Consider the following 11,943-nt stretch of genomic DNA (forward strand, 5'->3'; position numbering starts at 1 on the left):
CAAAATATCAACATAGTCTTGTGACATATCAAATTAAAGCCTGACCCCTGACCCCAACCCTGAATGTAATAAAATTGGAAAAGAGTTGAAAAGAGGAATACGCAAACAAACCACAAGAAAAGCAATAGAAAAAACTTTAGTAAGATAATCCTTCACTGGGGAGCAGGGACTTCAAACATTCAACTGACTTGGAAAATAGCTAGCAAAAACTGCATGTGCCAGGAGAGAGTACATATCCCCTCTAAAGATGTGATACGACAAACCAAACAAGGAAGTGAAAACGCCTGCACAGAAACAACACAGCAAATAGCATTATCAGCAGTTGGATAGAGACAACACAGGCTGTGGTCAAACAGAAAGGGACATCAACCCACAGCCTGAGATCTCCGAATCAAGCCCCATAGTCTAGCCATGACAACATTGTTGCTCTTGGATCACAGGAGGGTGACCTCAACTTACCATTCTTTGTTGAGAAACAGTTCTGCGCCATCACCAGATGATATTAGATGACAACGTGTTGGCTGAAGAAAAATTCATAATTTCAAGGTTTTGTAATTCAGGATTTGTTACTCATTTTGGCAGCACACAAGGGTTATGTGACTTTTTCCTGGTTTTGTAGTACATGATATAATCAAACCACACGTCACACTGTTCCATGACAGCACCCAGCTTAGCAATAATTGCATGTGATAAATTGGGAAACTCTCAGTCACCTCTCATACAAACAGCAACAGATCAAACTATAGAGAGATGTAATTAGCTAAATTGCATTTTCCGAGTAGCAGTGATCTGCTTTCAAAAGCAATAACTGAATTGCTCCTCTCAATGTAGTGAGAGACAGCTTAGGCGCCCAATCTAAGGTTTGGGAATGGTGAACCGTCAGTGTGGGAACTGAGAGTGCAGTCACCCAATCAGGGCCAAGGCGTGCTGAGTTTCCTACAGGTGTCTCCTGTTCAGAATGATTCCCAGACTATTTAGCTGGCTGTCTGCCTCTTATCTCTGCCAAATGTAGTTCTGCTCAGTTTAGTGTGTGTTTGATCTGTGCTTTGAGTTCTAGTATTTTGATCTTTGGATTTGCCATTGACCATCAGTCTGCCTAGCTCCTTTGTCTTGATCCTCTACATTTTTGGAATTCTGAGCCCAGACTGTGGCCTGACTACGCATTTGCCTCACCTATCTGTTTATGACGTACCCTCCAGGCTTTTTGACCTCGGACTACTTGACTTCCCCACCTCACAGAGTACTTGTTTCACACAAGTCTAATACCTGTGAGAGAATTACTTTAAGGCCAGGTTCACATTACGTTACAGGCGTCCGTAAGACAGACTACGTTACACCGTGGCATAACGTGGTGTAACGCAGTCGGTTGAAGCCGCCATTGAGTCCAATGTCGGATGCATCACTAGCGCACGCCCACAACGGACGTGTGCTAGTGATGTGCCGTCATTGAGTGACGGACTCTCGGACGCGGGCTGCAGCGTTTCCGGGTCCGTCACTGCTAGCGCAGATAGAGCATCTGCTAGCTCTATCTGCACTAGTGCGATGACACATCGGCACTTGCGTTAACAGTAGCCCATTAACGCATGTGTTGAACGGGCTGCTGTTAATGCAATGTGAACCTGGCCTAAGGCATCTACGCTAGTACCATTAGTCTACCCAATATGCCTGCACTGGTCACACAAGCTTTTCATTCTTTACATCCTCTCTGTTTGTTCCCTACCTACTGTCTGCTTATAGATGGTCTGGCTTTGCTACTTTATAGTATCCTGGTCTGTTTACATCTTAGGCTTTTTTCACACTCCCGTCGGCTGGCAGCAGTCAGAATGCGTCACTGCGACGTAGCGACAGATGTCGAAAAAATAGTTGAAAACGGATGTAATGCATCCAGTTTTTTGACGGATGCGTTGAATTAGGCGCTGCCTGAGAGAGAGAGAGATTCCCCTGACTAGAAAATCCTTCCAGGCATGCTCAGAATAGAAAAACGGGATACGTCACTGGATTCCTGTTTTTGAGGGTCAGCGACGGATCCTGCGTCCATAGGCTTCCATTATAGCCGACGACGGGCAGCGCAGTACCCGTCGCTGAGCGATTTTCCGAAGTGCAGAAAAAACGTTGCTCTGAAAGTTTTCTCCACCCAACGGACAGAAATTTTCCGACGGATCCAGTGCACGACGGATGAAACAGATGGCCAGCCGTCACAATCCGTCGCTAATACAAGTCTATGGGAAAATACAGAATCCTGCAGAAAAATTTGCAGGATCCTGTTTTTTCAAAAATCGACGGATTTCGACGGGAGCTAAAAGACAGAAGTGTGAAAGAGGCCTCATCAACTACCAGAATAAAAAACTACATTGCTGTAAGAAGTGGTCGGTAGCATAAATGTTGTAAATGTATGGCCTACCACAAACAGCTTTAGTTGCCAGAAAATGGGCAAAACATATGAATTTATTCACTTAAGGGTAGCTACAAATTTAAAAAAAAATTTAACAAGTCATAGCCATGATGCTGAGCATTAAGATAGTGATATACTTTGATACACACAATCTAGAAGCTCATGCACTGTTCTGCTTGCATTCAATGATCAGCTCTGTGCTTCTACCCCATTTGTTTCCACTATCTGTAGGGGTCTCACGACCTATACCCCACCAATCAAAATGTGAAGCCTGAAGTTATAATATGTCAGTAAAGTTTGGCAAAAGTTTATTTACCCTCTAAGCTGTAAATTGAGAGGATAATCTGGTTTTCAATGTCTACTATTTACAACATGTAGAAAAACCATTATCTCTATAATAGGGGGCTCACCCCTCTATCTTTGTATATCAGGCAATGTCATAATAGAGGGGCACATACCATAAAAATTCAAGGCATAGAATTGATTTGACATCATCACTTAGAGGGTGACCTTGATATTAGAGTATTGCAAAATGAGGCCTAGAGGATATTTAGGATTCATGTATTTAAACAGTTTTTTTTATAACATATATTTTTTTCCATACATAAATGTGCCTCTGATGTGTGTTGGGGAGTATTCCAGCTGGTGATGTATCCACGGGGTTTCCCTATGGATAATTTAAGTTACATGTGATAACCCTCCAACTACAGTGAGGAAAAGAAGTATTTACCGTAGTCAGCCACCAATTGTGCAAGTTCTCCCACTTAATAAGATGAGAGAGGCCTGTAATTGACATCATATGTAGACCACAACTATGAGAGTCAAAATGAGAAAACAAATCCAGAAAATCACCTTGTCTGATTTGGCAAGATTTATTTTGAAAATTATTGTGGAAAATAAGTATTTGGTCACCTAAAAACATGTAAGATTTCTGGCTCTCACAGACCTGGAACTTCTTCTTTAAGAGGCTCCTCTGTCCTCCTGTACAATCACATCCCAGTGAATTCCACCAACTGCCCTCCAGCCTATCTGATGAGAGGACGATCTAGCAAATTACCTATTCATCTTGAAATGGGAGTCCTCACACCAGAAACAACCTAACCAGATGCAGATTGGAACACTGAGCGAAAATAGAAATACCGCCAAGTATAAGAGTGTGTGGAAAGAAGCTATCAGGATCCTGTCAGCACCGGCGAACTGCCACGGCTGAGCAGGGTGACTCACCCACACTGCAATAATAAGAAAATGGAAGACATACAAGACCACTGATAATCTCCCTCGATCTGGGACTCCATGCAAGATCTCACCCTGTGGGGTCAAAATGATCACAAAAACAGTGAGTAAAAATCCCAGAACCACACAGGGGGACCTAGTGAATGACCTGCATAGAGCTGGGACCACCGTAACAAAGGCTACCATCAGTAACACACTACGCCACCATGGACTCAGATCCTGCACTGCCAGATGTGTCCCCCTGCTTAAGCCAGTACATGTCCGGGCCCGTCGGAAGTTTGCAAGAGAGCATTTGGATTATCCAGAAGAGTATTGTGAGAATGTCATATGGTCTGATGAAACCAAAGTAGAACTGTTTGGTAAAAACTAAAAAACGCGTCGTGTTTGGAGGAAACAGAATGCTGAGTTGCATCCAAAGAACATTATACCTACTGTGAATCATGGGTGTGGCAACATCATGCTTTGGGGCTGTTTCTCTGCAAAGGGGCCAGGATGACTGATCCGTGCACATGAAAGAATGAATGGGGCCATGTATTGTGAGATTTTGAGTGCAAACCTCCTTCAATCAGCAAGGGCATTGAAGATGAAACGTGGATGGATTTTTTAGCATGATAATGACCCCAAGCACACCATCAGGGCACCATGGGAGTGGCTTCGTAAGAAGGATATGAAGGTCCTGGAGTGGCCTAGCCAGTCTCAACCCCCATAGAAAACCTTTGGAGGGAGTTGAAAGTCTATGTTGCCCAGCGACAGGCTCAAAACATCACTGCTCTAGAGCAGATCTGCATGGAGGAATGGGCCAACATACCAACAGTGTGTGCCAACCTTGTGAAGACTTACAGAAAACGTTTGATCTCTGTCATTGCCAACAAAGGATATATAACAAAATATTGAGATGAACTTTTGTTAATGACCAAATACTTATTTTCCACCATAATTTGCAAAATAAACTTTGCCAAATCAGACAAGGTGAATTTTTGGATTTCTTTTCTCATTTTGACTCTCATAGTTGTAGTCTACCTATGATGTCAATTACAGGCCTCTCTCATCTTTTTAAGTGGGAGAACTTGCACAATTGGTGGCTAAATACTTTTTTCCCCACTGTAGGTGAAAAGCATGGGATTGGTGAGTTTTCCTCCAATTTTGTGCCCTTGAGAGCAGATGATTCAGTCCTGTGTGACTGGAGCAGCAGTGCACGTGTGGCCACGGCTCTATTCACATTCTATGTGACTGCTAGTCATGAACCATCCATGGACATGAATACAAGGGTGGCTACACATGATCACTACCATTCAGCTCACAAAGGGAAACTTGGGATCCCCAATCTCATGGCTGGTGGATATCCGAGAGGTCAAACAGCCTATGGAGATACGGAAAGGTGACAGATGCAGTATAAGCATAAGAATGAATGGAGAAGCAATCTGCATGATCGGACGCTGCTCCATTCACAAGAGGCTTCATCATAGCCACAGTTCTTGGGATCAGAGGTCGTCTCAGTGGTCAGACCTTCAGCAACTGAGATGGGGTCCCCTATCTCATAGAAAGGGAATAACTTAAAAACTTAAGATTAATCATGTAAACAGAACCTGTCAGCATATTTGTACACATGGAGGTAGTGGTGTGCTGGGCAGGTAAGCAGCACTCCTTTACACAGGTAGGTTGTAGTGTGCTGAGCAGGTAAGCAGCACTCCTTTACACCCGGAGGTAGTGGTGTGCTGGGCAGGTAAGCAGCACTCCTTTACACAGGTAGGTTGTAGTGTGCTGGGCAGGTAAGCAGCACTCCTTTACACCCGGAGGTAGTGGTGTGCTGGGCAGGTAAGCAGCACTCCTTTACACCCGGAGGTAGTGGTGTGCTGGGCAGGTAAGCAGCACTCCTTTACACTCGGAGGTAGTGGTGTGCTGGGCAGGTAAGCAGCACTCCTTTACACCCAGAGGTAGTGGTGTGCTGGCAGGTAAGCAGCACTCCTTTACAAATGGAGGTAGTGGTGTGCTGGGCAGAAAAGCAGCACTCCTTTACACCCTGAGGTAGTGGTGGGCTGGGCAGGAAAGCAGCATTCCTTTACACCCAGAGGTAGGGTGTGCTGGGCAGGTAAGCAGCACTACTTTACACCCGGTGGCAGTGATGTGCTGGGCAGGTAAGCAGCACTCCTTTACACATGGAGGTAGTGGTGTGCTGGGCAGGTAAGCAGCACTCCTTTACACAGGTAGGTTGTAGTGTGCTGGGCAGGTAAGCAGCACTCCTTTACACCCAGAGGTAGTGGTGTGCTGGCAGGTAAGCAGAACTCCTTTACAAATGGAGGTAGTGGTGTGCTGGGCAGAAAAGCAGCACTCCTTTACACATGGAGGTAGTGGTGTGCTGGGCAGGTAAGCAGCACTCCTTTACACCCGGAGGTAGTGGTGTGCTGGACAGATAAGCAGCACTCCTTTACACCCAGAGGTATTGGTGTGCTGGGCAGGTAAGCAGCACTCCTTTACACAAGGAGGTAGTGGTGTGCTGGGCAGGTAAGCAGCACTCCTTTACACCTAGTGGTAGTGGTGTGCTGGGCAGGTAAGCAGCACTCCTTTACAAATGGAGGTAGTGGTGTGCTGGGCAGGTAAGCAGCACTCCTTTACACCCAGTGGTAGTGGTGTGCTGGGCAGGTAAGCAGCACTCCTTTACAAATGGAGGTAGTGGTGCGCTGGGCAGGAAAGCAGCACTCCTTTACACCCAGAGGTAGTGGTGTGCTGGGCAGGAAAGCAGCACTCCTTTACACCCAGAGGTAGTGGTGTGATGGGCATGTAAGCAGCACTCCTTTACACAAGGAGGTAGTGGTGTGCTGGGCAGGCAAGCAGCACTCCATTACACCCAGTGGTAGTGGTGTGCTGGGCAGTTAAGCAGCACTCTTTTACACCCAGTGGTAGTGGTGTGCTGGGCAGGTAAGCAGCATTCCTTTACACCCGGTGGTAGTGGTGTGCTGGGCAGGTAAGCAGCACTCCTTTACACATGGAGGTAGTGGTGTGCTGGGCAGGTAAGCAGTACTCCTTTACACCCAGTGGTAGTGGTGTGCTGGGCAGGTAAGCAGCACTCCTTTACACCCGGTGGTAGTGGTGTGCTGGGCAGGTAAGCAGCAATCCTTTACACCCGGAGGTAGTGGTGTGCTGGGCAGGTAAGCAGCAATCCTTTACACCCGGAGGTAGTGTTGTGCTGGGCAGGTAAGCAGCACTCCTTTACACCCGGTGGTAGTGGTGTGCTGGGCAGGTAAGCAGCAATCCTTTACACCCGGAGGTAGTGGTGTGCTGGGCAGGCAAGCAGCACTCCATTACACCCAGTGGTAGTGGTGTGCTGGGCAGTTAAGCAGCACTCTTTTACACCCAGTGGTAGTGGTGTGCTGGGCAGGTAAGCAGCATTCCTTTACACCCGGTGGTAGTGGTGTGCTGGGCAGGTAAGCAGCACTCCTTTACACATGGAGGTAGTGGTGTGCTGGGCAGGTAAGCAGTACTCCTTTACACCCGGTGGTAGTGGTGTGCTGGGCAGGTAAGCAGCACTCCTTTACACGTGAAGGTAGTGGTGTGCTGGGCAGGTAAGCAGTACTCCTTTAACCCAGTGGTAGTGGTGTGCTGGGCAGGTAAGCAGCACTCCTTTACACCCGGTAGTAGCGGTGTGCTGGGCAGGTAAGCAGCACTCCTTAACACCCGGAGGTAGTGGTGTGCTGAGCAGGTAAGCAGCAATCCTTTACACCCGGAGGTAGTGGTGTGCTGGGCAGGTAAGCAGCACTCCTTTACACATGGAGGTAGTGGTGTGCTGGGCAGGTAAGCAGCACTCCTTTACACCCGGAGGTAGTGGTGTGCTGGGCAGGTAAGCAGCACTCCTTTACACCCGGAGGTAGTGTTGTGCTGGGCAGGTAAGCAGCACTCCTTTACACCCGGAGGTAGTGGTGTGCTGGGCAGGTAAGCAGCAATCCTTTACACCCGGAGGTAGTGTTGTGCTGGGCAGGTAAGCAGCACTCCTTTACACATGGAGGTAGTGGTGTGCTGGGCAGGTAAGCAGCACTCCTTTACACCCGGAGGTAGTGCTGTGGCAGTGTAGGAGTTTGTCCCTAGTAAAAATTAGATCTTTTTGTAGAGATCCGATTTGACAGTTATGAGAAATCTAGTGAAGAGCCAGATCCAAATCAGGCTGGAGGTGCACTGGGGGTGTGTCACTGCCATGTAAAGAACCAGAACCGCCCCCGGTGCACCTCCAGCCTGATCTGCATATGGCTCCTCACTAGATGTCTTCTCACTTGCACATCAGAGGTCTATAGAGAAGGGTCATTTACATTGGGGGCCATCACCTCCGCATCCAGCCCACTCCTGTCTATGTAGGAGCGCCGATCACCTGCCCGCCCACCACAGCCTGAGGATCTGCAGGAACACTAACAACAGGTATGATTACTGAGGAGAGACGCAGCCTCAGGCAGTGAGAGCCGCCATTGTGGGTGGCAGGTGACACCTTCCTGTCTCCCTGCTGGTACTCCGAATCTCTCCAGCCACAAAGCTGCCAGTAACACAAGCGGCACTGTCAGCGGCACTGTCAGCGGCACTGTCCACACTCAGCACATGCGGTAGTGACAATACCTCCTTCTTCTTCTGTCCTCCCCCGATCTGCAGGCACAGGACGAGGAGCAGCAGATGCTGGAGAGCTGCTCTCATGCTGGACGCCATGACTGTGGAGCTCAGCCTCCCCATCAGCACCTGCTCCGCCGTCATCAGCGCTCTCACTGGCTGCTCTGTCGGCCAATCAGCGCCTGCGGAGGACGCAGAGCATCACTGGTAGTGTAGTCTGTTATGGACGCTCCGGACTACAGCAGCTGCAGCCTGTGCAGTGTGTGAGGGGCTGCACAGGGGGCTGTCAGGCAGCAGACGGTCACGTGTCTATCCTCCAGGCCGTGTGCTGTACACTGTGGTGGAGCGGAAGGGGGCATAGACCAGGGCGCATAGACCAGGGGGCATAGACCTGGGGGCATAGACCTGGGGGCATAGACCTGGGGGCATAGACCAGGGCGCATAGACCAGGGGGCATAGACCTGGGGGCATAGACCAGGGGGCATAGACCTGGGGGCATAGACCAGGGCGCATAGACCAGGGGGCATAGACCAGGGCGCATAGACCAGGGGGCATAGACCAGGGGGCATAGACCTGGGGGCATAGACCAGGGCGCATAGACCAGGGGGCATAGACCAGGGGGCATAGACCTGGGGGCATAGACCTGGGGGCATAGACCTGGGGGCATAGACCAGGGCGCATAGACCAGGGCGCATAGACCTGGGGGCATAGACCAGGGGGCATAGACCTGGGGGCATAGACCAGGGCGCATAGACCAGGGGGCATAGACCAGGGCGCATAGACCAGGGGGCATAGACCAGGGGGCATAGACCTGGGGGCATAGACCTGGGGGCATAGACCAGGGCGCATAGACCAGGGGGCATAGACCAGGGGGCATAGACCTGGGGGCATAGACCAGGGGGCATAGACCTGGGGGCATAGACCAGGGCGCATAGACCAGGGGGCATAGACCAGGGGGCATAGACCTGGGGGCATAGACCAGGGGGCATAGCACCGGTGTGTGTGGCTACCTGTATCCCACACTGCACACACACACTGAGCCTCATATTTACCATATGTAGCTCAGTATTGGGGTATCAGGTGCAGTAATAGTGTCACATATGGCAGCAGCGGCAAAACAGCCACGACCAATCAGTGACGGGCGCAGTCCGGAAGAAAATGGCCGCTCCTTACTACCCGCAGTCAGTGCCCGGTGCCCGCATACTCCCCTCCGGTCACCGCTCACACAGGGTTAATGCCGGCGGTAATGGGTAGCACTGATAGATGTGATCCCGGCTGCAGGACCCCACAGATGAGGTTATAGGTCTCTTACACACACACAGTTATAGGTCTCACACACACACACACACACCTCCTTTTTATACGTAGGAAAGAAACCTATATCCTCATCTTTGGGGTCCTGTAGCAGGGGTCACGTCTGTCAGTGCACATTACTGACCAGTCTTGTCAGTATATATACCTTTCATTTAGGCTACATTCACACTAGCGTCGTTCAACGCACGTCACAATGCGTCGTTTTGAAGAAAAAACGCATCCTGCAAAGTTGCCCGCAGGATGCGTTTTTTCTCCATAGACTTTCATTAGCGACGCATTCCAACGGAATGCCACACGTTGCATCCGTCGTGCGACGGATGCAACGTGTTTTTGCAGTCCGTCAGGACAAAAAAGCGTTGCTTGCGGCAGCGGATGCATTGTACTGCATTACACATCAGATGCAGTAATAGGGACACATACGGCAGCAGCAGCTCAGTATTGGGGTATCAGGTGCAGTAATAGTGTCACATATGGCAGCAGCGGCTCAGTATTGGGGTATCAGGTGCAGTAATAGGGACACATACGGCAGCAGCGGCTCAGTATTGGGGTATCAGGTGCAGTAATAGTGTCACATATGGCAGCAGCGGCTCAGTATTGTGGTATCAGGGGCAGTAATAGGCACACATACGGCAGCAGCGGCTCAGTATTGGGGTATCAGGTGCAGTAATAGGGACACATACGGCAGCAGAGGCTCAGCATTGGGGTATCAGGTGCAGTAATAGGGACACATACGGCAGCAGCAGCTCAGTATTGGGGTATCAGGTGCAGTAATAGGGACACATACGGCAGCAGCGGCTCAGTATTGGGGTATCAGGTGCAGTAATAGTGTCACATACGGCAGCAGCGGCTCAGTATTGGGGTATCAGGTGCAGTAATAGGGACACATACGGCAGCAGCGGCTCAGTATTGGGGTATCAGGTGCAGTAATAGGGACACATACGGCAGCAGCGGCTCAGTATTGGGGTATCAGGTGCAGTAATAGGGTCACATACGGCAGCAGAGGCTCAGCATTGGGGTATCAGGTGCAGTAATAGGGACACATACGGCAGCAGCAGCTCAGTATTGGGGTATCAGGTGCAGTAATAGGGACACATACGATATGGCAGCAGCAGCTCAGTATTGGGGTATCAGGGGCAGTAATAGGGTCACATACGGCAGCAGAGGCTCAGCATTGGGGTATCAGGTTCAGTAATAGGGACACATACGGCAGCAGCGGCTCAGTATTGGGGTATCAGGCGCAGTAATAGTGTCACATACGGCAGCAGCGGCTCAGTATTGGGGTATCAGGTGCAGTAATAGGGACACATACGGCAGCAGCGGCTCAGTATTGGAATATCAGGTGCAGTAATAGTGACACATACGGCAGCAGCGGCTCAATATTTGGGTATCAGGTGCAGTAATAGGGTCATATACGGCAGCAGCGGCTCACTATCGGGGTATCAGGTACAGTAATAGGGACACATACAGCAGCAGCGGCTCAGTACTGGGGTTTCAGGTGCAGTAATAGGGACACATACAGCAGCAGTGGCTCAGTATTGGGGTATCGGGCAGAAATAGGGTCATATACGGCAGCAGCATCTCAGTATTGGGGTATCAGGTGCAGTAATAGTGACACATACGGCAGCAGCGGCTCAGTATTGGGGTATCAGGTGCAGTAATAAAGACACATGGCAGCAGCGGCTCAGTATTGGGGTATCAGGTGCAGTAATAGGAACATATACGTCAGCAGCGGCTTAGTATTGGGGTATCAGGTGCAGTAATAGGGACACATACAGCAGCAGCGGCTCACTATCGCGGTATCAGGTACAGTAATAGGGACACATATGGCAGCAGCGGCTCAGTATTGGGGTATCAGGTACAGTAATAGGGACACATATGGCAGCAGCGGCTCATTACTGGGGTTTCAGGTGCAGTAATAGGGACACATACGGCAGCAGCGGCTCAGTATTGGGGTATCAGGTGCTGTAATAGGGACACATACGGCAGTAGCGGCTCAGTATTGAGGTATCGGGGGCAGTAATAGGGTCACATACAGCAGCAGTGACTCAGGATTTGGGTATCAGGGGCAGTAATAGGGTCACATACAGCAGCAGTGGTTCCGTATTGGGGTATCAGGTGCAGTAATAGGGTCACATACGGCAGTAGCGACTCAGTATTGGGGTATCAGGGGCAGTAATAGGGTCACATACGGCAGCAGTGGCTCAGTATTGGGGTATCAGGTGCAGTAATAGGGACACATACGGCAGCAGCGGCTCAGTATTGGGGTATCAGGTGCAGTAATATGGACACATACGGCAGCAGCGGCTCATTATTGGGGTATCAGGTGCAGTAATATGGACACATACAGCAGCAGCTGCTCAGTATTGGGGTATCAGGTGCAGTAATAGTGACACATACGGCAGCAGCGGCTCAGTATTGGG

The 11,943-nt window shown here is 49.8% G+C and overlaps 1 protein-coding gene across 2 annotated transcripts in view; it reads right to left on the reverse strand.

The window, feature by feature from the left end:
- The window catches only part of TUSC3 (tumor suppressor candidate 3), a 489,870-nt gene extending 481,535 nt beyond the window's left edge, over positions 1-8,335 (reverse strand). For both annotated transcript variants that reach the window (XM_069744425.1, XM_069744426.1), the window contains exon 1: positions 8,222-8,335. In XM_069744425.1, the coding sequence (XP_069600526.1) occupies positions 8,222-8,332 (111 nt within the window). In that variant the 5' untranslated portion in view covers positions 8,333-8,335. The remainder of the gene's footprint in view (positions 1-8,221) is intronic.
- Between the last annotated feature and the right edge of the window lie 3,608 nt (positions 8,336-11,943).

The sequence above is a fragment of the Ranitomeya imitator genome, chromosome 1 (assembly GCF_032444005.1).
Source record: "Ranitomeya imitator isolate aRanImi1 chromosome 1, aRanImi1.pri, whole genome shotgun sequence".
Lineage (NCBI taxonomy): Eukaryota > Metazoa > Chordata > Amphibia > Anura > Dendrobatidae > Ranitomeya > Ranitomeya imitator.